This window comes from Polistes fuscatus, unplaced genomic scaffold (genome assembly GCF_010416935.1).
Source record: "Polistes fuscatus isolate 324 unplaced genomic scaffold, CU_Pfus_HIC Scaffold3, whole genome shotgun sequence".
Lineage (NCBI taxonomy): Eukaryota > Metazoa > Arthropoda > Insecta > Hymenoptera > Vespidae > Polistes > Polistes fuscatus.
The window spans coordinates 978,397-1,005,345 of NW_025113107.1; the positions used below are offsets into that span (position 1 = coordinate 978,397).

A 26,949-nucleotide genomic window follows, 5' to 3' on the forward strand; every position below is an offset into this window, starting at 1 on the left:
TCAGTCATTAGAAATTCGTCTCTGATGATGATGATGACAATGACGATGATGTTACCAAGAACGTAGGAGAAATAATCAAAAACAGAAAATTAAAAAGAGTTTATATTTCTTCTTTTTTTGTTTTCTCTTTGACACAATCGAATCTCGTATTAGGATAGAAAACAAAAATATTTTAATGATCGTTTAAACGCGTTCCTCTTATTTAAATTAGTGTAAAATAAAGAATGCACCGATATTAAGATAAATGTAAATTGAAATTGAGATAAAAGTTAAAGAAAAGATAAAAAGAAAGAAAAGAATATGAGAAAACGAAAACGTAGGGGGAGTAGATTAGACATTGAGAATGGTACGGTCAGCTAGCGTGTTTGTGCGAAAAGCAAGTACTCGTTCCTCTTCTCCCCCTTCCTCCATCGGTGATGATCCTTCAAGGAGAAAGATAAATAAATAAAAAAAAATGAAAAGTTGAAAGTATACGAGAGAGAGAGCGAGAGCGAGAGAGAGAGAGAGAGAGAGAGAGAAAGTTAAGGAAGGTTAAAAAGAAAAATGATAGAAAGAGGTTTCAGTGATGCTGCGAACTCTGAACGATATCGTTTTCGAATAATCACCAACAAAGTTAATGAACCGCGAATGTTTGTTACAATCGATAGATATATGCACTCTCTTTTAACCAAGAATCGATGCGCGATTATAATATAACGTTCGTTTTCGTATAAATGGTAAAAACGAAAGAGGACGAAAAAAAAATAGGTTGGAAAGAAATTTTCATCTCGAGAAAGCTTCGGATGGGTGAGGAGTAGGACGGAGGGGTAGAGAGAGAGAGAGAGAGAGAGGGAGAGAGAGAGAAGAAAAAAATGTCGTCGAGAAGGTGGGGAAACGAAACGAAATTTTCTTTAAATTGCTATACAACGGCGAGAAGCATTAGGACTTTATCGATACTTCGTATAATGGATGAACGGAGTAGTGCACGTGCTTTTGCAAAGAAAGAGAGAGGAAAAACAGAGATAAAAAAGAAAGAAAGAAAAAAAGAAAAAAAGAAAAAAAAAAGGGAGAAGGAAAATGCCATTCTCTCTGCAATACTTCTTTCTCTCTTTCTCTCATTCTTTCTATCTATCGTCCCTTCTTTTTACTTGCAGTATTTTTTTTTTACTCTCATTGTTACTCTACCACGCTCGCGCAGTACAGTTTCGTTTTTACCGGGTGGTGGTGGTGGTGGTGGCGGGCGTTGAGATAACGGTCCTCGGGAACGTGACAGCGGCCGGTCGATAAAACTGCAATAAAGTGCATGCGCAGCACCGTCCTCGCAAAATCATATGTATATCGCCCACGTCCTTTGCCATTTATTTGACTTCTTTTTCTTTCTGTCTTTCTCTCTCTCTCTCTCTCTCTCTCTCTCTCCCTCTCTTTCTGTCCTTTCCTCTTCTGCTTTTACTCTCGTCTCTTTTTCTTTTTCCTTTCTTTTTTGTACTTTAATTAAGAAATTAACAATTATGATACAAAATTAGATTGAAATTTTCAATTGTACAATTTGAAAATACGATCGATTTTAAATATATATGTACATATATATATTCGTTTCTCCCCTGTCTTCTTTTTTTTTTTTGGACTTAACGTTGGTTCCGTAGGTTTTGAAAATAAAAGAAAAAAGAAAAGGAACTTTGATAGGCTTCCAGTGGGCAGAAACAGGCAAGTATAATGGAATTAACCACGGTGGGACCTCGTTTCGTATCTCTCTCTCTCTCTCTCTCTCTCTATCTCTTGGAAGGTCTCGTTTGCATCGAGTGGTCTGACACGATCTAATAGTTTTAACCGCGAAACCATACTGCCGTTTCGAAACACGTGTATTCCACGGCCATGTGGCTTTCCCTCTCTTTCTTTCTTTCTTTCTTTCTATCTTTCTTTATTTCTTTCTATCTTTCTATCTTTCTTTCTTTCTCCGCGTCAAATCGCATTGTGCACTTAAAACTCTTTGCATCGACGTAGAAAACTACCACTGCTGCATCGTGTATTCCGCACGGATCGATAAGATCTTCACGATTGTAACCCACGGTCGATGGTATCAAGGTGAATTCAAAGAGAGAAAGAGAAAATTCTGTTTCTCTTCTTATTTCTAAAGTTTGAAATAAGCAATAGTTGGCGGAATGTGAATCGAAATAGAACCCACGAAGCCAGCGATCCAATATATCGTTTCCTTTTATCGAAAAGGTCAAGTTGTTTTACGGAATTTATAATAAAACACAATATGACATTATAATAATCCTACCTAGAGAGTATCCAATTATTTTTTCTTTCCTTTTACTTTCTTTTACGTTATCATCTTGCATTTATTTTTAAACGATTGAACATTATCTATCTACAAGGAAAGTGCAAAGATAAAGAGCATAGATTTATATATATTTATATATATATATATATAGGTATATAAATACGTATAACGATGTGGAAATTATCAAGTGTCAGTATAGATGATAACTAACAGGAAAATGGTTTCAAACGAAATTATATCTCCAATGAGGATACATTTTTATTCTCGCGATTTTTCCAATGACTAAGATAGAACAACGGTTGCGTGTATTCGTTGTTACATTGTGGATCGAATCTAAAAATATAATCAAACTTCTTTTTCAATCGTTTTTTCCATCTTCCCTTCACCCTCCACCCCCCTATTCCAAATTCCGTTTGGTTGTTTTGATTATTTTACTTGGTTATTTAAATATCTATGACAAAATTTTTTTTTTTCGTATCTTTGTTATTCTCTAGTAACAAGTTTTTCTTTCTTTCTTTCTTTCTTTCTTTCTTTCTGTCTCCTATCTTTGTTTAGTGGGGTTTGTATTTTTAATCTCTTTGTCACGAAAACAAACTCCTTAACTACGAGATCTTTTTCTTTGGTTGAATTAAAACCAGTATTAGAGTTGATCTTAACGGTCGGCAATATAAGACGCAGATTCCTAAGTTCAAACAGGATTTGTAGAATTTTTCTCCCATTTCCAGGGGTCTCCTTAAACGGTGATATTAATTAGCAAATAACTCCGCATAAGGAACAATAGCCACGAACCTATGTAACATAATCTCATGTAAATGTTACTTCTTATCGCGAATTCGCTTATTTACTTTTATCTTCTTTTCGTTTGTGCACAAAAAATTTGTTGGAATTTTTTTTAACGCGCGAACGATAATAATCGAATCGTAAAAAGGAATTTCCTTTTTCTTGTTCCTTCGTTTTGCTTTTTCTTTTGTTGGTTTATAATTTTCTTTCCTTCCTCGTTAAGCACGAAAAAGAAAAGAAAAACCCCTGTTCTTTCCGTCAGTCAGCCATAATCAAGAGTTTACGTATATGAGGGGGAGGGAGAAATGGGGAGGGGGGTTCAATAATCGTAAATTTGACTCGTAACATTAACACGAGACACGAGAGACATCAGGAGTCCTTGGTACTTATATGCTTGGCTGGAAATTTAGCTTGTAAAATATTGATTATTACCATTTATTTCCCGTAAACCGTGGTAAAACGAACAATTCGAACGTAAAGTTACGAGACGTTAGGTTTTTTACTAGCTCAACAAAGCGATTCATTCTAAGTAAAAACAACAAAATCAATATAGGACGAGAGTTTATTTATCGATCGTAAGAAGAAGAATCGTTTATTCGATCTTACGTGATAAGATGAAGAACGATGATTGTCTTATATGTATTATTATCGACAGTCAACAATGTAGCAGCAGAAACCGGTGAGATCATGAAATAACATGAGTCAATAGTAAAAGTAACGTGAATCATATGATTTCTGATCTCACGCGGTACAATACGCGGTATACACATTCATTTTCCATTCGAATCGGAAAATTGCGACAGCTTTCGCTTTTCCGTTGAAAATTTTTAAATACTTTTTTCTTTTTCGCGATTTAAAATTATCTTTCATTCTATACGTGTATATATATATAGTATGCATATATATATTTACCAGAATATCTTGCAGAGAGACCGGCATCAGGGAACACGTTGTCATTCCTTGGACGAGAGACAAAATATTTGATTGGAATCCAGATAACGATAAGTTGTTTATCACGTGAAAAATTATCGATCGGCAGCCTCGTGAAATAATATCGAACTTTTTCACCTTATACTATTGTAATTCGTCACTATATATGTATATATTTCAATTATTATTCATAATCTCCGATAGTGTCAAATTTTATGTTCACATTCAATGATCAAAGTTTATTGTACCCGAGGTCAAATAATTCTTGTGGTTACGTGTTCGTTCATTTTTCACGGACAAACGAACTTTACTTTGTTTTATACTTTTATTGGAAAAATTGTTAAAAAAAAGAGTGAAACAGGGAGAGTGAAAGCGAGAGAGAGAGAGAGAGAGAGAGAGAGAAAGGAAGAGAAAGAAAGAAAGAAAGAAAGAGAGGTGATCACTGTCACATTTGTTAAAAACAGAAGCTAATTCCCCGGTGACGGACGAACGATCTCTACGCGATCGGAAGGCCGAGTGAGCACTGTGAGTCGTCCCGATTTCACGGAAGAGTCTCTCCCGCACGTATATTAAATTAAACTACGGTACAGCGCCAGTATAGTGTCATCTTGCTTCCACCATAATCCAATATCGCAATGGATAATCTGAAAGTGACGATGTCCCTCCTACCCTCTCACTATGTAAGCGGCAAAAGATGATAATAAATTGGGAATGAAGTTTGATTAATGGATCTTTTTCTTACGATTATCCTTTTTATAAATATCTATTTATATATATACGTGTGTGTATATTTTCTCTTTCTATATTCGTATTTTTTTGTTTTTTTTTTTACGATCATTTATGGACATTATTCGAGATAATTAAACTTTTAGTCAACTTTCAAAAAGGGGATTGATAATATTTGCAATTACGCGGTAAGTCTTTTGAAAGAACTTCGTTATACGTGTTTGTTTATTTCTTTCTTTCTTGCTTGCTTGCTTGCTTGCTTTCTCTCTATTTCTTTTTTAAACCGAAGAAAATTGGCATTTGTCCGGAACACGAGTAAATGAATTTTGCTAAAGAAAAACGTACCGTTGATTTCTCCCACGGAATTCTTTACTAACATATATAACAGACGTATATTTATTAATTTGTATGACATTGTGTGTGTGTGTGTTCTTTTTTTTTCTTTTTCTGCGAAATTAGAAATGAATTGTACGTGGGTAAGAGACACACGTGTGCTAATCACTTCGCGCGTGTATGTATTTGTGTGTGTGTGCACGCGTGTACTATAAGCAAACGCTTATTAAGAATTTAAAAGACAAGGATCATCCTTCTAAAGATCTTTTTCTTTTTTCCAATTTTTACGAGCGAACGGTGTAACAGAAGCTAAAAAGTGAAACACGGTAATCTGGTTCTCTCTCTCTCATGAGCAGCAACTGCATGTTGGCTCAAAGCCAAAATAATACTGGATAAATTCTAATTTATAATAACGGTGATAACTTTTACGAGTATTATCCTCCTCGTTTATACCGAATCTTCAAGCCCTATATTCTTTTAAATCCCGTTGTTTAATTTATTTTTTAAGTCAGAATTTAAAAAAAGAAGAAAAACTATACAGAATATCTACTTTCTCGAATTTACTCGTTAAAAAGTATTTCAATTGCGTTCTTTCTTACGTTGCCATTAATAACGTTAAGAATATTCAAAAGTTAACTTTCTAAAGTTTACGATTTTAAAGAAAAAAAAGAAAAAACTAATTCACCTTGGATAAAGAATTTTTTATTTTAAAAGTATGTATATTTCCGTACACTCGTGAAAATATTTGATCTGACCAATTAACATCGCCACAAACCCTTGACTACTTATTTCATCTTTTACCAATCGTCTGATCACAGAAGGGCATTTACTACTGAATTCATCGATTTACTCTCACCCATGTTTCTAAAATAAAAAAAAAAACACATCCAAATATAAACGATATTTTTTCAAATATTCTTACAAGAAAAATATCGAGGCTGTGGATCGATAAGAGACACGTTTTAAGACACGGGGGGGGGAGGGAATCTTCGGACACTTTTCTTTTTTCCCCGCATTTACTTACGCGATAGCAAACATAAAAAAGCGTAAAAACGTAAAGCAGTGACTACTAAAATAGAAAACAAGACGAAAAGTATACGTACATATATATATATATATATGTGTCTATATGTACCGTTGTATAAGTATAAGATATAAGTGAACAATTTTGAAAGAAAAAAATATGGTAAGTATCTTTTTCTTTTTTTCTTCTTTTTCTTTCCTTCCTTCTTTCTTTCTTTCCGCGATGCAAAAGCACGTTTATGGCGTCCTTCGGTAAGGATGGTCGGACGGGCACTGATCGGTCGGATATACAAACGAAACGAAGTTGGCTTCTCGTACACAACTTCGTCGTGGCGTGCTTACCTCGGTCAAATATTATGTTTGCCATCCGACTGACCGATTCCCCTTACCCCCTGTTCCCTGGCCTTAACACATATGAGTAACTCACGATAAATACACACATACACATACACACACAAACATCTGGACTCTCCCGCGGAAGCGTAAGCGTATTATAATTTATAATCGAAACGCTTCTGGAATCCCATTGTTTCCTTTTCGTCCTCCGTTTCCGACCAACGGGGGAGCAAGAGGGAGGTGAGGGAGGTTTTCTCTCGACTATCATCCATTTTCTTCATCGGTGGTCAATAACGAACGAGTTTTCTTTTCTGTGATAAGCGAAATATCATATCAATTTCATATAATTATGAAAACAAGGAGCGAGAGAGAGAGAGAGAGAGATAATGCGTTTCTATATTCAAATAGAATCTCATTTATAATTTGTCAGAAATGTTATGTAATGTCTTTTGAATAGGAGTAAAATTGTTCGAATATGTGTATATATGAGAGAGTGAGAGAGAGAGAGAGCTATTGTACTCACGAATAGGAAAGATCTTTGTTACCAAGTTAACTGGACCACATTTGGAAAGTGTTGGCCTTGGGGTAAAGGAATACTCTCAATGCCATCCACTACCACATCGAACGTAGACGATTTTTTTATATTGTTAAATCACTCTTTTTATTATTTGTTCTTCTTCTAATCAATTGTTAAATAAATATCTTAAATTTAGTGGAGATTTTTTTCTGAAAGTATAATAATAAGATCGAGGTTCCTCACTAGTTAGAGTATGTAAGCTTTTTTAAATAGGATCATTTTGAATGTCATGATACTTTTTTCTGACGTATATACGGATCTGATAGTATCGTTTATATGGAAAGTATCTCGCAAAATAGTTGGTCAGTAAGAAAGATTATGCGAACAACACATAGGTAGTATTGTACGTATGGGGGAGGGGGATTACTTATATGCATGTACGTACGTACGTACCTACTGCTGCGCAGTATCTCTTTTAAGTATAATAGAATAAGAAAAGAGAAGTTAAGAAGAGAATCGTTCAAGTACGCCCTCGCGAGCTTAACTTTGAAAATAATTTCGCTATTTCGATCCTTGTAATTTTCCATTCTCAACAGATTAATAGCGGGTATTAGGAATACTCGAATAGATTTTATATGTTAATTATAATCGAGAGTTACGTAAACCGTGGTGAGATGGCGTATTGCAACGAAGGTAATGGGATCTTAACGTCGTTTGCCTTTGTAAAATATTTAATTTCAAATATTACTACAACTACTACTACTACTATTACTACTACCTAAACTCTTGCACAAATAATCATTTCATCGAATCGACGATTATTCGTAAGTACGTTACGTAGACTCTTTTAAAAAAGAAAAAAAAAAAAAAAGAAACAGATTATGAATTTTCTATATATGTAACACATGGTACTCGCCCGAAGGAAAAGGATATTCCATGCCCGACGTAGTAAGATTCGTTCGTTCGTTCGTTCCTTCCTTCCTTCGATATTAAAATTCACGTTACGTCGATATTAAAAAGGCTCCTTTAAAATCTTATTCGCTTTGCTATATCCCGTTCGTACTGCATAACTATGTATATATATATATATATATACACGTAAGGAACGGTACTAGAAAAATAACGGAGCGTGTCATGGCCTCGATTCCGCGAGTGCACCGAAGCTGAATCTGCGTTTTGGTACGGGATGGAAGACAAAGAAAAATAAAAAAAAAAAAAATAAAAGAAAAGTAAAGAAGACAGCGTCTTAAAGTCATAAAGGAAGAGAATGGTGGTAGCTGCTAAGTAAACGACGTAAATATTTATGGAAAGTAATAAAATATGTTGGAATTGCATTCGTCAATTTCTTTCTCTTCTCCTTCCTCTTCTTCTTTAAATTATGATTTATTAAATTTATTCTTGTGTTTAGAAATATATATATATATGTAAACTTTGTACGCATGTGCCGGTGCATTGAGTGATTGGCTGTTTGAATGTGGCGCCATACATTGGGGGAACAAAGGCTAGCAGGAGTGACGGTTAGTGTTTGAAAATCTTGTAGGAGTGAGAGTCTTGAAATCTGGCAAGAGCGTTTTAGAAGTTTAGTAGAAAAGTCTTGTAAATTAAATTTAATTAAAAACGCATTAAGATTGGAATCAATTAATAGAGAAACGGGAGCACGAATTTTTAATTGTTGATTCTCTTATTTTAGGTTAGTTGATCACGTGTAAATATTGTAAAGTTATTAACCTAACCTATTATGTTTTAATAAATATCTCTTATTTTAGACGAATCTAATTGTAGTTCTTACTCTCAACAAAATTAAGGATAAATTCAATATTATATATATATATATCATAAGCTTTGACTAACTTTCTACGTGAGATGTGTGTGTATGTATATAATTTTAGTTAGCACGTGCCACACTGGGTTTCGTAGCGCGTTTTACGCACATGCCATTTTCAACGCGTTCCCTCCCTTTCGTACCCTATCTTTCTTCGCGAATATATATATACCTATATATACGTCGCGGGTAACATAAGTATATATGATTAAATTCGATTACGAAAGTTTTTCTCGCCAGACAACGACTTCATCGACGATTGGGATATATATCATTCGTGCGAATCGAATTTATATCGTGATCGTGAGAGAGATTTCGTTAGAAATAATCCGATACGAAAGTTTAACAATTTTTGCACGCTCATATATAGTATATATGACGCATGGTCAGAGAATAAAAATATTTCTTGATAAAGAAGAAAAAAAAAGAAAAAATTAAGAACTCTTGTTGAACAAGACTGCAACACGTGGTGGTAAGGTAGTAGGGTATGCGCAAACGAGACACGAGGGCTTCGGAAAATCCTGTTTGTTTAATCTACTTCGTTCAAAATAAAGAGATCGACTGCAGTCAAAGATACGTTTCCATATGGAGACACATACTTGCCGTCTAACATCGAATATACATATTTGCATTCTATTTTTAGTCCCCATATAGGTAGCTATATATATATATATATATATGATATTTTCTTTGTGTCTACAGAAAAAATACGAAAATTTCGTCATCCACGTTTAAATCTTCTTTATTTTTAATATCCCCGTTATTTACATTATTATGACAGTGGAACGAACAATCTTTGCATGAACAATTTTAACCGTATATAACATAAGTAGTCGAAATGTTTTATATTAAATATTTTCTAAGAGTTTGTGTTAATCGGATCCTTATAAATTTGAAAATTTTATAAATAACTAAAAAAAATCTCGTATTATCTAAACCAACATTATTGTTAGTCCATGTTACGAGAGTCCTCATATTTATTAATAATCATTTCTCCTGAAACGTTAGATACGCTTTCTTGGATAAATATATCCATGGAACGAGAGTTTCGGGCCAAGGACAGAATCCTTTTTAGTCTTCTAGTTCTTCTATCTCTCTCTTTTACTTTTTCTATTTTTTTTTTTTTTTAAAAGTAAAGAGAAAATGAAAGAGACCATGGTATAATATAAACACATCACGCAGGTAAGAAAATATTTCTTGATACAAAAAACGTGTTTTCTATTCATTGATAAATATTTTTTAACCGTCCCTCGCTTGTCTCGATCGTTTTAAAAAAGGGGAACGTTTAACAAAATTGCATTTCGAAAATTGCATCTACATGTGGTCGAAAGGATATTTCCGAGAGTTGTGAATTGTTTCCTTCGATCACGCACATCCTGTAATTTACGAGACGAGGAGATCTACTCTCTCGAAATCATTATGATATTTAAGAGAAAGGTATGCGTATAAGAAAACAGCCAGACATTTTCCTACTCTGGTCCCCCCCCACCCCCACCCTTTTAATCCACTGAACTAGAATGAAGCGTCCAATCGTTCTTTGAAATAGATTTATCTAACAGACTCGAGCAAAGAAAAGAAAAGAAAAGAAAAAGAAAAGAAAAAGAAAGGAGAAGAACTATAAGATGAGAAGAATGATCAGGTGTACACTGCAAGGTGTCACACGTTTTATAAGTGATTTCGATTTTCCCTATCGATAATCAAACAGACAAAGCCTCTCACCTAATTTTGCGTGAAAATCCATGGTATCCAAAACCGATATACATAAGTACCCTTTAAAAGGGCTAGTATATATATATATATATATATTGTCTATCGTGTGAGAGGATATCGATAGCAACACGTCAGAAGCCTCTTCGAGGTAGCGTTCGTCAGTCTTCGACATCGGAACACGTACTTTAAGAAAGTATGTGAGAAAGAGGGTATTGAGAGATATAAGCGGAGGCGAGGTGAGAGCGAGAGAGAAAATCAAAGAGACTTAAATCTCTCACGCGCGTGTAAGCACGTGTATATAACGTTAGCAGACCACGTTCTTTCGAGCCCACGTTAAATCCACGGCTTAAATTCCTAATTGAAAGATTGGTAGCCCTGGTCACTGTAGTATCACCCTTTTACTATCTCTCTTTTTCTCTCTCCCTCTCTTTCCCTTTTTATTTTCTTTTTTTTCTGTCCATTTCTTTTTCTCTCCCTTCTGTCTTTTTTAACCCTTCCCTATGTCTATGTGTACACGGTGAAAAAGAGGACACGACGGTGACACTTTTGGTCGTCGAGAACCGCCCTAAATATGAGAGTGAACGTGTTGTGTGGACCAAAGTCGTGCCGCAGGCAGTTCGTCCGATAACGAAGGGTGCCGTGGAGACATGCATACGTAAATCGTAAACGTGTATATGTGTACACACGTACAAACACACACACACACACACATATTGTATATATATATATGTTAATGCGTATGCGAAACGGTACGTTGTTCAAATTCGCACGTGCTACCGACGTATTTGTCGTTACATGGACAAGAAAAAAAAAGAGACTTCTCCGGTGGAAACAGTCGAGTTACAAGCCTCCATGGTATCGATCTGCACAACACCCGGTACATGCGAAATGTCCGACGACAACGGACGCCCAATTTCCTTCCTTCTCTCTCTCTCTCTCTCTCTCTCTCTCTCTCTCTATCTATCTATCTATCTATCTATCTATCTATCTATCTCTATCTCTTGCTCGTCGATATCCATCCATTTATCTCTGTCCATCTGTAGATACAGTTCATGTACATGTACGTACGCAATGTGTGCTTCTGCACATATATGTGTGCGTGTATAGTTCACAGACGTGTCCTATACGTTGCTACCCTTTTATTCTTTCACTGTTCCTCTTCTCTGAGAACCCAATACTGTTTGGATAAACCAGTCAATAGTGAATCTAAAGTCAGTACGGTTGCGTTGAAAAATAAAAAAAATAACAACAAGAAAAAAAAAACGTTTGACTCTTCTTGCATCAATAATCTTGTAAAGATGGTTGCACATTTGATTTTTCTTCTCTCTCTTTCTCTCTCCCTCTCTCTCTTTCTCTCTTCTTTTCTCTTCTGTTTCTGTTTCTCCCTTCGTAGCTCTTTTTAGACTAGCGTAATTTATGCCGAGTTATTCTCTCGTTCTTAGTCGGGAATCGGTAGTCTCGATCGGGCGTCTAGAGTTACTCGCATGCGTCAACGTCGTGCCAGATACCGATCATTATTCTCCGACGTCTTTATTCATTTCGCCGTATATATATATTCGATTCTCGATTATTCGAATAAAGAGAAAAACCTCTCTATTTCTCTCTCTCTCTCTCTCTCTCTCTCTCTCTCTCGGGAATATTTATAAAGTAAACGTTTCGAATATAAAAACCTTCAACCAATCGTGAAATCTCTGTCTATTAAATTGAATCTGTTAAAGGATATTATTATAAGTACAGATACGATTGTATTACGATGCTTAAAAAAAGTTTAAGCGACGGATCGAAGAAGGATTATTATTATAATTATTATTATTATTATTATTATTATTATTATTATTATTATTATTATTATTATTATTAACGAAAGATTTGTAAAGATTTTCTTTCTAAACTAGCTATAATATATATACTCGTAGAAAGAGAGAAAAACTAGCGTTAACGTGACCGCATTTATCATCTCTAACCAGCTGACTTCTATGGATTCAGAAAAAAAGAAACGAGTCTCTTTATCGGTTTATATATTGCATCGTCTTTCCTGTACGAACGGGACAAGTATGTTATATGTTATGTTATGTTATGTATTTCTCTTTTTCTCTTTCTCTCTAAGGGAAATTGTGAGAATTGAGATGACGAACATGAGGAAGAAAAACAAGAAGAACAAGATGAACGAGAAAGAAAGAGAGAGAGAGAGAGGAAAAATAAAAACAAAAATAAAGAATAAGGAGAAGTTTGATGCGCGCGTCTTAGATGCATCTCTCGGACACGATCTCGTTGCGTCGCTTGTATGTCGCTCAAGGGTGCGTGACTCGGAAACGCAGTCATAAGAAAATTTATGCAGCACGCCCTAGAACGTGCCATACGTGCTTCGGCAAAACGAGTTTCGCGTAACATCGTTCGTTCCATCGTTCGTTCCTTCGTCCGGTTCTTCGCATCGAACAAGAACTCTTTTATTTAGCGATGGATGACCCAACCAACCAACTTCCCCTTTCCCCCCTTCCCCCCATCGCCACCATGCGATGAGATTCTTTGTCTGGATTTTTTCTCAAAGAAAAAAAAGAGGCAAGAAAAATTAAACGACACCTCGAGTTTATGAATTTTTAATGGTTTGTTAGCAAGAATCATGTATGTACGTATATACGTATGTACACGTAATTTTAGATAACGTGTGACGTCTCATATATTCGTGTAGTTAGACGGCAGTTTTTAATTGCAAATTTATGCAAATAGAAAATCCAATAAAATCCATTAGTTAAAATCATATGCATATAATAATTATATAGTGTACTTTTTAGATCAATGTTATTTTTCTATTTTTTTCTGTAGATTTCACGACAATTTGATAATCTCTACTTTCCAAGCTTGTAACGCAATCGTTGAATAGATTTTATACGATTTAAGGGGGGTTGATTTTCCGATAGTGATGTGCATACACGTGAACGACTCGAAAGTGAATCATTTTTGAATCAACGCTTAACCGCGAATGCATGGTATTTTTTTCTTCCCCTCCCCTCCCGGATAAGTCGCATTTACTATATAAACGATATAACAATGGATTTTAATAACGATTCGTTGAAAAATAAGTAGGTATATTATATTATCGAAAAACGTTAAAAATAAATGTATTAACTTCTTTCACGAATTCCACAACAAATATACAAAGTGATATCAATACGTATATGAGAGAGAGAAAGAGAAAGAGAGAGATAAAGAAAATCCAATAAACCATACGACCATAATGAATTTTGTAAAAAAATAAAAAAAGATTTATTAATTTTCTTCTATTTACCAACTTGAAAACATTTATTATCGAGAGAGAAATTAATTGAAAGCATTCGACGAACAAAACGATAACAAAATGTTATATTAATCGTTCAGCATCGTTCTACTACTTCTACATGCATATATGCACCTACCTATACTTGAAACCATAGAGAGAGAGAGAGAGAGAGAATGAAAGGTTGAGGGGAGGGGGGTGGGGAAGAGGGACTAGCGCATCTATTAACGTTAGAGATCTCGAATGATACTCGGATGCTGCGATGGACCGATTATATCTCAGTTAACTGCGAGACCTCTTCTCCCTTGAGATAGATACATGCACATACATAGGTTAGATATGCACACACGCAGAAACACTTACGCCTAAATATATACTGTCATGAACCGTGTTCGTCCCTCTACATCGAATTATGTGCAATAGGGGTACAAGGTGGTGGTAATGGTGCTGTTGCTATCGCTGCAGCGAAATACCACTACTAGGAGAGAACGCATATCGCATTGTTCGTTGACTTGGTGATACACATTTGCCATGTTCTCGAGCAGAAACTCTTAGACCTGCCGCAACATTAGATACGAATCAAAGCGAATCCATTGGGAGGAACCCAAGATCTTCACTGGGAATCTCTACACTGGTAACGTTTCTTCCCTGTTATAACTTGAACTATGAACTGGAAAAACATACTTCCTCTTTCTTACTGTATATATTTATATTATATGGGGTAGTTTCTTTTCATGCCATTCGAAAAAACAATACAGAAATCTCGTATCCTATAACAAAGTTTCTTTTCTTTTCTTTTTTCTTCCTTTAATATTTACTTTCTAATAAATGATTAGATCATGTTGCAATAATGGCATTTCTAAGAATGGTGACTATTCGTCATGAGAAATATCAAAGAGATAGTGATCAATTTGAAAGACATTTGGTCTCATCGTTGTACGTTTCATGTCCTTGATAGAATGCACATTGATTTTAATAGAATTAGAATCCTCGTAAGAGAGAAGGAGAGAGAGAAAGAGAGAAAGAGAGAGAGAGAGAGAGAGAGAAATAAAGAAAGAAAGAATAATAATAATCTTTGTCGGCACATCGAAGGATCGTTGTTGATCACGAGACAATACGTGGACTTACCACATGAGATCTATGATGTTGATGATGCATAGTGTGATGATGATGTCTCTTCTCCTTCGAATGATGTTTAATATAGTGCTTGATACCCCGGAATGGCGGATAGGTATGATAAATCATGTTAACGCCGAAGCAGGGCTGGCGTCACCTGACCTCGACGAGATTACACTTGGACACCCCCATCTGTTGTTGGCTGGTCTGATGATTCTGATGGGTAGTAGTAGTCATCGTCAGACTGGCGCCACCACAATTCGCGTTCTGAAGTTTTCTCGTAGCATTCGTAACCGTCCCCCCGGTGGTCGAGGTAGTGGTAATAGTCGATGAACTCTGTTGATGTTCAGCGTTTGAGGAGCCGTTACCACCACCGCTCGACTGTTTTTCATCGACTTCCAAAGTATTTCTCCTTAGGGTAAGATCGTCATCGTCTACGTCGACAGCAAAGGCAATGCGATGGTGAGACATCAGTTTGACATTCGAAGTGATCGGCGTCACCGTAGTCGCCGGATCCAACTTCACCAGGGCAGCTTGCAATTCCAAGGCATCCATATCGTTGATTCGATTTACTAACAATTCTATCTTCTTCCTTTTTTTTATTCTTCTTCTTCTTCTTCTTCTTCCTTTTCTCGTTTATTTCCTTATCACGGATCGAGTTACTGCTCTTCGAGTTTTTTCGAAGAAAAAGAAGCCTTCTTCAACGAGATCCAGATATATCGGCTCATTCGAGTCTCTTTTTCTCTCTTAATTTTAAGAGAGAAAGAGAGAGATAGAGAGAGAGCGAGGGCGAGAGAGAGAGAGAGAAAGAGAGAGAGAGATATATATATAAAAGTAGACAAAAAGATAGAAAAAAAAGGACTCTCCTCCTTCTCTTTAGGAATTTTTCAACGAAAAGCTCTCGGATAAAGAACCGTGCGATAGAAAAGCTGTTCTTCGATCTTCGAAATATTTTTTCCTCCCGTAGGCTGAATCATTACATATCTATATATACAGAGAGACGGACAGCAGCAGATCAACACACGAACACGCGCGTATAAATGGACGCGCGCGCGCGCGCGCGCACACACACACGTTTTACAGTTGTGAAGAAGCTTTTGCTATTTCCACTATCATTTTCTCTTTCATTTCTCTCTCTCTCTTTTTCTTTCTCTCTTTCTTTATTTCTTTCTTCCTTTCTTTCTTACTCTCTCTCTTTTACTCTCTTTTTTGCAATTTCACCTTCTTCTTCCGCTAATGGTCACGATCGTTTTCATGAAAATGTTAGATAGCAGGAAGTAGAATAACCGTTCCCTGCGCATCGATAACCAAAACCGTTCGATCTTTTCACTTCGCACAGTTATCTATCTATCTATCTTCTCTATCTTTCCTCTTACAATCGGCACCAAACAGCACCGCAGCATTTCTTTTGATTTCACCTTTTGATCAAAGCCCGCTCACTGACATACTTCTTCCATCGCGTACCACACAAACACACACACACACACTCTCTCTCTCTCTCTCTCTCTCTCTACGAGAAAAAAAAAGAAGAGAAAAAATACAAAGTTGCGAATTGCTCGAAGGGCTACTTCTTTCCCTCCCTCCCTGCCACCCTTCAATCTATCCTCATCCTCCTCCTCCAACAATAAAAAAGAAAAAGTAACGCGAAGCACGGAGTTTCCTTACGTCAACGTCGACCTTTTATTTTCCGATCGAAACCTATGTAAACGGGGATGTTTTACGAACGAGAACGAAAATAGACAAAAAAAATACACACACATGCTACACACGAAAAGAGTGCTCGAAGTGTTTCTATTCTTCTTGGGCAAAGTTCTTTTTACCTTGACTTACACCACCCCCATTTGGAATAAAAAGTTTTTTAAACAAAGACAGTATCATCGTTTTCTATCTTTTTTTATTATTTTATTTTATAGATTATTCATATATGAATAATAAATAAAAATAAAAATATAATGATTATGTGTGAGATTATCATCTAAACGAAGGAACATTTTTCCTAGTTACTGTATATAAAAGAAAGAAAGAGAGAGAGAGAAGAAAGAAAAATATGGAAAAAGGGAAAAACTTGAAAAACTAAAAGATAGGGAGAAGGAAGTAAGTAACTCGGGTGGAAATTTTCCAAGGTCAATTTCAGGAGCGGATGATAATTCGAGTGTCCCCCCCCAACCCCCACCCATTAGAAGATCGAGTTCGCCATCGATGTCTCGAGGCCGACACGCCTCGGGGCCATCTCTTTCTCTCTTGATTGCGGTTCGTTCCGTTCGAATAATGGAAGGCAAGGTTTGTTCGTTCGTTCGTTCGTTCGTTGGTTGGTTGGTTGGTTGGTTGGTTGGTTCATCGGTTGTCTTTGTCGTCGTTACCAACCTACCAGTGACTTGGTTAGTATTGCTCTCGTTGCTATACACGGCCCCGTAGATCACGGTCATTATGCACGAGCTCCTGGAGCTCGCGTGACCGTCTTCGTTACGTGCCAGTAAACGGGCCAACCTCTCTCTATGTGTGTGTGTGTGTGTGTGATCTATCACAGGGCTACCGTTCATTTTATCGTTTGTTCGTTCGTTGCTTGTACTGGTCAAGGATAAGAGAGAAAGAGAGAGAGAGAAAGAGAGAGAGAGAGAGAGAGTCAAAAAGTCACAATGAGTTTATTATATACTTAATAGTTTATAATAACAACATTTACTCATCATCAATGAGAGAGGGTGATGATTGCTGGTACTATTATATTTTTTGAGAAAGTAATGATTAACTACTCTCATCGCGTATTTTTGACTACAAAAATGATTATTACGTCAAACTCATTCAACGTCACACTACTTTGATATATTATTCTTCCTTCTTATTTTGTTTACTCAAAAGTATATTGATTTATATAGCGAGGAATTTGTTCTTATTTTTTTGTTCTTTTTATCGATCCGATGCGGATATTCGTTTACCCGCAATCTCTGCGTAAGATTATTTAATGTTTCGGTGATAGTAATTAAAATAATTGATATCGTTTATAAACCAACGAGAGATGGAACTTAAATTGGAACGAGTTCAATTTAGGAAAAAGAATTTTTTGTTTGTTCTTTTTATATTCTTCTCTCCGTTTTTCCTTTTTTTTTATTTCGCGTAGGGAGAGACATTGTCAAATAATGCAAATTATCGAGAAATGAAAATGTACGAATTTGGTGACGATAACTCGAGAGTTAGAAACTATTTCAGTTTTGCAGTTGAACGTTGACACCGAATAAAAAGGTGACAATATTTACCGTTTTGTCTGACGTATTTCCCGTTTTTCAACTCTCCCATAGCCATTTGGATCCCTTTCTTTCCCACTCTATCTCTATATCTATCTTTCTTTCTCTTTCTCTTATTTTCATCAAGAAGCGCGGAGCATGATTCATATAGCTCGACGTGTCTGCTGGTGCAGAGATAGAAGGTAGAAATTTGCATACAACATCTAGGAGGTAGACATCTGTAATCCTCCGCCAAACGTTTCCCCTTTTCCTCTTTTTCTTATTCTTTTTCTTTCTCTTTCTCTTTCTCTTTTCATTTCGAAGAAGGGAACGAACGAACGAACGAAACCTGAAACTTCTTCTTCGTCGCAAAGTGTCCGTGGGTGGATGTTGAGTTATCCTATGGGTAATTCCAAACGTACACTTTACGCCGAACTAACACACAGTATCCTAAGAGAGATACGCGGAGCCAAATAAAATCCCAAAAAAGAAAAGATAAGAAAAGAAAATGGAAACGAAAGAATAAAGGAAGGAAGGAAGAAAGAAAGAAATAATAAAAGATACGATAAAATTGGTTGATTACAAAGTTGCACACGATGATGGTATCATCATTGTTGAAACGTGCAAGGAGAAGATAAATAAAATATTTTTCTTATTAAAGATCCGTAAAGAAAAAATAACGTACATGGATTATTTTCCTCGTTGAAAAATTGAACGAGTTATTTGAACGTTAGTCAAAAGAATTTGTTAAAAAATGCAATCAAATACCATAATTCATCTTTACAAAATTCTTGATCAAATTCTTTAAACGATAAGATAAACAAAAATTGGAGGAAAATTTAAAGCGATTATTATTATCTCGGGGAAAACGCTGATTGAGAAATTTCTTCTCACGAAGAAAGAACCGTAGAGGTACGAATCATATAAGGAATTCCAAGGGCACACGAACACCGATGTGAGGAGTCTGAGAAGACCTACCGAAAGACGGTCAACGAACTTTCAGATTCTTTTGTGTGATTCGAAAACGTTCCTAAATCATTTTCATGTGCATCATAAGGCAATACCAACCAACTCAACCAACCATAGGCCAGGGACAAACAACGCCCACGGATTTTCTTCCTTGTTCCTTCTTTCTCTTTTTTATTTATTTTTTTTTCATTGGTTCCTCTTTTCTTTCTCTCTTTCTATCTCTCTCTAGATTCGACAAGAAAACATAATGAGACCAAAGATCACCGTTGTTGTTCTACCGTGTTCAATATTTCAAAAATTTTAATATTATTTTAACAAGAAAGTATATATGAGGTAAAACGAAAAGACTGATACTGGATTGTGAGCGAGGAAATGTAAAAGAAAAAGAAGAAATCAAACGATCGTTAAAGGAAAGACGATTAAAAAGTTCGAGTAGTTTGGAGAACAAAGGGTTTTCTTCGACTGCTAACTGGTCAATAACTTTCGTCGTTTAAAATACTACGACCTCTATATTACCTCGAAAGAAGACGAACAAGAGGAAAGTATTAAGAGAATGAGAGATAGAGGAGTTGAAGAGAATGAAGAATATAATATAGTAATAGTATTCTCGTTCGTATTTCATCCATGAGCATAATGGTAGTATCGTTATTCTTTGTTACAGCTAGTTCGTGTGTCAGGGCGTAGATAATTAAAGGGCGTGGAACTAGACAGGTACTCGGATATACCGGGTACACCTCTTCTTCGTAAACGGATTCGTACCGGAAGCTATTTCTGGTCCAGAAGATTAGCAACTAGGTACTACTACTACTACTACAACGGGAAAACGTTCGAGCAATAAAGACTTGACTTTCAACCTGACGAGATACCAGAAACGTGATTATTTTTTCTCCACTTATCCCGAAGACATTATTATTTTCTATCTTTGAATCTTATTTCAATAACGGTAATAGATCAAAATGAATAAAATAGAAAACCAATAATTAATCCTTTTACACGAATTTATTTTGATTGTTTGTTTTTGTTTTTTGTTACGAGTCAATCGTTTAATTTGATAATGGATAATAATTCAAAAAATTAACATCGTAAAAAGAAGTTTAATGTAAAAAAAGAAAAAGGAATCACTTTAGTATATTTGTTAGGAGTACACAGATATATATAGTATAGATAAACGTCGATAACGAGCAAGTTCATATAGGATTGTGGAGAATCAAATACCTGCCAGCCGCAAAGCGTTAATTAAGGTAAGCTATATCGGAAGGTTTTCGCTTGCTTTCACATCTAATCAAAGGGATAGCCAATATAGTGTCAAACCACCACCCCCACCCTAATCTTTTTTCCCTCGATTCTCTTAATATCCACGTTTAATCAATAAAGAAAGTATAATGAACCTTATTACCAGGAGGGTAACATTTTATAAGGGACGAATTAACGTGATCGTTTTATTTCAATTTTCTCGAACGTCAAGAATCACTTAAATCCTAATATTTAATGGAACATAATATGAAAAGGAACACAGAAAATAACTTTGTGATATAATAAATAAAACATATATATAATATAACAAAATGTCATTATAACGATGAGTGGATTTTTGAGTTAACTGAACAATATAGTAAGTCTACTTAATGTTCGTACTATTAATCTCACTAATACAAGAAATAAGAAATTCTTCGAATCTTTTAGAAAATGTTTCTTAGCTTATGGTAAGGCACGAAGCTGAGAAGAAGAAGAAGAAGGTTTGAGTCAATCCATTGGACGTCATGGATACTATTATAGGCAGAGGTGGTTACTGGCTACTTTCTTGCTGCTGCTGCTTTCTTTTATCCTTTTCTTTTTTGGTTTCCTTAGGTGCTTTCTCGTGTAGAACAAACTACGGGCTACCAATCGTGGCAGCTAAGTTTAAGTAGGGTTACGAGATGAGGGTCAGCCCCGTTATTGCCGCATAATGTCGGAGATATATACGCGATTGATGATAACACGTTTAGTTTACTTCGAAGATTAGATGTTATATCGATAGTGATAATTCAAATTGTTATTGATAATAACTAATAGCAAACTCACGCGCCTGACCGAAACATACAATTTCTATCAAAAAATAAATATGCCATCGAATAATGTTTGCAACGTTTTTGTTGTTCATTTTTTTTCTTTTTTTTTTTTTTCATTGAAAAATTGTCAGAAAAATGCATCAGACGCGTCAATTTTGTCTTGTAGCGTTTTCCTATAAACTATATTTTTTGTTTTTGATGGATTCGATATGACGGATATATATGCATAAATGTTTTTAATGTAAACGTGACCTTTTCGATCATCCTTCCAAAATATCTTTCACGTTTCGAAAAAATTTATGATATCTCTGTATGCATGTATTATATTATATATGCACAACACACTCTGATTGAAAATATTGGAAAAGTATAAATCGATATCAAATTATAGGATCTTATAATTACTACTGTATTTTGAAAAGAGAGAGAGGGAGAGAGAGAGAGAGAGATAGATAGATAGATATAATGATATTACTCGCGGGTTAAATTTAATAAGGATAATCCGAATTCCAGAAGTGATTTTTCTTAAGAGAAAAAAAAAGATCAAAATGCCATCTTAATCTTTCACGAATAGATAATCCATTTATTCCGCAACGTCCTACGACATTAAAATTAATAAAACCACTTATTAAAATTTGTATGTCTCATGTTAGAAGAAAAATAAAAAAATCTAATCGAGCATCCTACTGTGAGTCGTTTTTAAATGGTAAAATGGATGACGTTATCGAAAGGAAAAATAACGTAAAATGCGATAGTACAAAGGAAAGAAATCAAATTACCGAGTCTTTTTTTTGTTTGTTTTGTAACTCACAATCAATATACTCTTAACAGACATCTCGTCTCGATGGACAAAAAAAGAAAGAAATAAAGAAAGAAAGGAAAATCAGTCTTGAGGAAAATCATGCCCTCGAGTTGTGAAGATAAATCCAAACACAATTCTTGTCCTCGATAACGAGATTTCTAGTGATTCTGAAAACGACGACAAGGTAGGTAGGTTGGTAAGTGCAAACTGCCAAGGTGTACATCACTACCACTGACTGACTGACTGACTGAGTGACTGAGTGAGTTTTAGTGGAAAACGAATCTCTAGGGAGTAAACAAGATAATAAAAAGATAATAAAAATAAAAGATAATAAAAAATACTCAAGGAAGAGAGGAAAAAGATGATACGAGAAACGTAAACGATGATTTTTTTTGTTTTTAATCTATCGACTAAACTTGTCGCACACAGATAAAAGAAAAGATAACGAAATTATAATTTTGTAAAAATAGATTATATTATATTAGTATTATTTTTATTTTCATTTTCTCGTATAGTTTTTGCTTTTACTTATCTACATTCGTAAAAAAGAAATCCTTTTTTACAACGTGCTTCGTGCTCGCGTGGAAACTATAGAATAATGCATACTACTTTCGAACATTGTAGATACAACGTGTAGGTTGAAATCAAACTAGCCACCTGGCTTTATCGCGGACGTTAAAGAGTTTTAAATCGACTTGGTGCTAGCATATTTACGATCACACGTAATATGTCCACAGTTATTCTTCTCTCTTGGTATTATTACCTAAGAGATGTCGTTTCACGATCGAATAAATATTAAAGCTTAGGAAAATAAAGCTTTCATCTTTCAATTCGTTCCTTGTGTTATTTTCAAAGGAACTTTTTTTTTATGGTTGAAAGATAACTCGAATTTTTTTTCTTTTTAGTTCTATATCAAATGTAGAGATCAAATTTGTATGGAAGAAAATATTGCCAAATGTTTTTGTATAAAATTTGTATTGATAAATATCTATTTATAATCAAGGGGGGGTTACAACATTCTCGTTGAAAAGGAACTATTGATAGGTTCATCCACCACCGGCCGACAATAGATGGCGATCCATCGAATTTAGAAAGCCCATACATACGTTTGGCATACATCGTATTAAATCGATGCATCAATCAAATTATCTCCTCGAGTATCAAGGCTTTGGGTTAATATCGCAGGAAACTATACAAACATTAATACATATATATTATATACGATCTATATATATATAATACCCAATATAAATACAATGCTGTTTTACTCTTGATTACGAAAGCACTTATCCGTAAAGATCGCAAACACCAAGACATAATATTATCCTCGACTTGTTCTGATTTAGCTGTTCGTTTGGGATAGCAATAAAAAAAGGTAGCTCGTAAAATAGTCAAGACTACATGTTGTGTCCTCGGTCGAAGAGACACACGCGTAAGTACGTACGTCTCCTAGCGATACCAACCGATCAGCCTAATTAATATCTCGAAACTAAAACTCGTGCCGAGTCGATATCTCGAGCACCGGGGAACACTAACTCGTGTTGGTATTATCGTCGACTTATCGCCGACTAAAACTCGGTCAGATGTGAGATGCTTTATTATTCGCCTCGGTTAAATACGGAACGATTAAATTGTAAATAAATACGTGTATATATGTGTGTATGTATATGTGCATGTATCCTTCGGCTCACGACGACGACGACGACGATGAAAGATAGTAAGAAAATTACAAACCTCAAAATTATCAACACTCGTTCGATCTATTTTTTTTTCTTTTTTTTACCTCTCGAACAAAATTTATAATTATTTTGTAGAGGAAAAAAAAAAGATTATTCCAACGATTTAAATTCGTAATAATAAAAGGAAAAAAAAGAAAATATTTCAAATTTATGTCAAAGTAAATTTAAAAGATATAATATTAAATCAGGACAAAAAGAAAAAAAAGAGGAAGGAAAGCTAGCGCGTTTATACGCTAATGTAAATATATGCAGAAAGAGAGAGAGAGAGAGAGAGAGAGAGAGAAAAGACGTCTAACACGCGAAAGTGCGTAATCTCAACATGGATGAAAATTTAGCAAGCCAAATCACGCTCAACCGATCATCATTGTACGATATTACGGATCATTAAAGCTAGATCGGCCAGAATCAAGCAGGTTTATTGCTTCTTTCTCTAAAGTATCTTTCTCCGTGGTGCTGCTATCTAGATCGTTAGTTAGCACGCGTTTTATAATAATTCTGTGGATTTGTACATCGATTTACCCTCGACGTTGTTCCTATACATATATACATGTTACCGTGAAACACCGAAATTGGAGAATGTCAAGACTTGCATGTTCGCTTGGTGCATGCCCTAAATATTAATGTATAAAAATAAAAGCAAATATTCGGCCTTTATCGACGCATTTGGTATGTGTTAACATTCCTCAATTTCGTTCTTACACGGTTACATATATACGTGTGCCACTTATATACATACTCGTGTATAATATATCTAACAATAAGTACATAAATGTACACGATCGAATCTACGCTCAACGTTTGATTTCGTTTCATGAATTTGATATGTTAAAGAAAAATAAAAAAAAAAAATAATAAAATAAAATAGAAACGGTGCTTCCTCTGATGAACCTCGAAAAATTGATCGACGTATCGTTCATCTCTTCTTTCTTCCTTTCATAAACGCGAATGTATGATGTAATCGTTCGTTTGAAAATTTGATAGAAAGATGGGAGAAAAAAAAATACAAAAGAAAGAGAGAGAAAGAGAGAGAGAGAGAGAGAGAATGTAAGAGATAAGCGTAGGTGAAAAAGTATTGAATGGATCGAATCAATTGAGTAAAAGATCGAAGATCCGGTATCTAAAAATAGTACGATGCTGAGCGATTCGTCTGATTGTTAAAAGGAAAAATAAAAAAATAAAAAATAGATAACCTGAGAGAGATACGTAGAGAAAGAGAGAAGTTGGGTGGATATCGATCGGTGCGGAGGAGGAGGAGGAGGAGGAGGAGGAGGAGGAGGAAGAAGGAAGAAGAGGAGTAGGAAATTGGTGGTGAAGAGAGGAAAAAACTTTGAAAATTCAAACCAGGTCGAATTTCGTGTTGATTCAGGGAAAATTCTAGGCGAACCGATTCGCGAGACCATTCGAATGTCACATTACAATTACACGTCGTCGTTGTGGGATGGATTACATCCCGAGCACGTTGGAAACTTTCGAAGAAGTTGGAATAAAGTAAACGACTACTAGCGTTTGCTAGTAGTAACAACATCGATCAAAGGGGAAGAAAAATACTTAGAAAAGGTGAAAAAGATTGCTCGATCGTTAAATACGTGTGTGTTTGTGTAAACGTATATATATATATATATATATCGTATATATACGAAAGAACTACCACCATGATGATGAGAGATGCCACGCGAGTCCTGTGTCTTTTCTCACACGCGATTTTACGATGAGAACAACACGACGACAACACGACGACGACGACGACGTTTAACGCGGTATGCATACGTGAACGCAACGTGCCAAACTTGAATAAATTATAGTTAGACTCTACGTCTAGAGTCTGAAACAAAACGATTACTAGACGTGATCGCAAAAATATATAAGAATCACGATTAATTAGATTGTTCTTGATAGTGGATTTAACGAAGACGATTTGAATATGATTTTTTTTAAATCTTATTAGAAGAGAAAAAAAAAATGAAAGAAGAAATTTTTCGAGAATATGAATCACTCGAAAGAAAGAAAGAAAGAAGGAAAGAAATAAAGCAAGAAAAATGAAAGTAGAAGCGACCTAAGGAAGAAGGGGTTCATTAAATTGTTAAAGTAACTTGCCGGCGAAAGTAATACGAATAGAAAAGTTGTAGGATAGCACAGATTTAGGTTATCTCGAGGGTCTAAGACATATCGAAGGGCAGACATCTGGCCGATCAATCTGAAGTTGGTAGAGGGAGTGAGAAAGAGAAAGAGAAATAGAGAGAGAGAGAAAGAGAGAAAAAAAGAAAGAGAGAGAGAGAGAGAGAGAGTTCATGTTACTTGCCAACGAGTGTTACGATTCACACATCTAGCAGAATATAAATATAAACGCGGACGTAAGGAAACGTTTAGTTTATCATTCTCCATTTCTATTTTATTTCAACACATAAAACACTTATAATATATATATATCTCCATGTTATTACCCTCAGTCTAGAAATCTCGTATTTCTACGATTCGTAACTATATACTTGTTCACGATATACTTTTGACGTTACACAGAAAAAAAAATCTATCGTACAAATAATTACGATTCGTGAATACAACAACGGTTTTATAATTTCCTACTGCTCCCCAACGAGAAGGACGAAAATGATTTGTTTTTATATTTTTTGTTTTTTTTGGAACAAAAAGGCAAATAAGATTGGAAATTCGGAAAAATTTATCCCCGATTTTTCTCCCGAAGGAACACGAACGACACCTTCCAGGGACGCGCGCGCGCTGCTGGACCAGCCGGATCCCGCGAATCTGCCTGCGATTCTCTCTCGCCCTCGTAGGGAGCGCGTACCCACTGGCACAACTACTACCATCACCATCACCACCACCACCGCCACCATCAACAACCAGTACCGTTCGAGGAGAGAACCGACGTTGAAAAGCACCCTTTGCGTCGGTGTACTACGTTCGCGACCGTAAAGGATCGAGAGAGAAAGAGAGAGAGAGAGAGAGAGGGAAAGGGTGAGTGAGAGGGTGAGATGGGCTGAGAAAGACCCCCCCGACTTGGGGATATATAATGGTAGTACGCTTGAGAGAGAGAGAGAGAGAGACATATACTCTCTCGTTGGTTATACTGGGGTGGGATCAATATGAGGTTGGGAACGCGGGAAATTCGCGCGCAGGTCCTTCTACCCCCACACGATCAGCCCACACCCTCCATTTTCTATCTTACTCCCTCTCGTGATTCCTCTTTTTCCGCTTTCTCCTTTTCCTTTCTTTGTTTTTTGTTCTTACTCTTTCTTCATCGTATCAAACAGCGCATTTCTTCTCTCTCTCTCTTTCTCTCTCTCTCTCTCTCTCTCTCTCTCTCTTTCTCTTTCTAACTTCGACC

The 26,949-nt window shown here is 35.7% G+C and overlaps 2 protein-coding genes across 20 annotated transcripts in view; both read right to left on the reverse strand.

The window, feature by feature from the left end:
* The window catches only part of LOC122520209 (dual specificity tyrosine-phosphorylation-regulated kinase mbk-2-like), a 95,595-nt gene that overhangs the window by 55,429 nt on the left and 13,217 nt on the right, over positions 1-26,949 (reverse strand). The gene's annotated exons all lie outside the window — the stretch shown is intronic.
* On the reverse strand, positions 6,267-26,872 carry LOC122520240. Of its 17 annotated transcripts, XR_006304480.1 has the most exons (4): positions 26,048-26,596; positions 16,249-16,340; positions 16,052-16,123; positions 15,364-15,576 (listed from the first exon to the last, which is right to left on the reverse strand). XR_006304480.1 is itself a non-coding variant. In XM_043640317.1 (3 exons), the coding sequence occupies exon 3, from the start codon at positions 15,383-15,385 to the stop codon at positions 14,984-14,986; it is 402 nt and encodes a 133-aa protein (XP_043496252.1). In that variant the 5' UTR covers positions 15,386-15,576; positions 16,052-16,340; positions 26,048-26,550; the 3' UTR covers positions 14,843-14,983. The 17 variants fall into 17 exon arrangements, 3 of the variants coding, with proteins under 3 accessions (XP_043496252.1, XP_043496254.1, XP_043496253.1); XM_043640317.1 differs by having other exon boundaries at positions 14,843-15,576; positions 16,052-16,340; positions 26,048-26,550; XR_006304487.1 differs by lacking the exon at positions 16,052-16,123 and having other exon boundaries at positions 15,364-15,525; positions 26,048-26,594.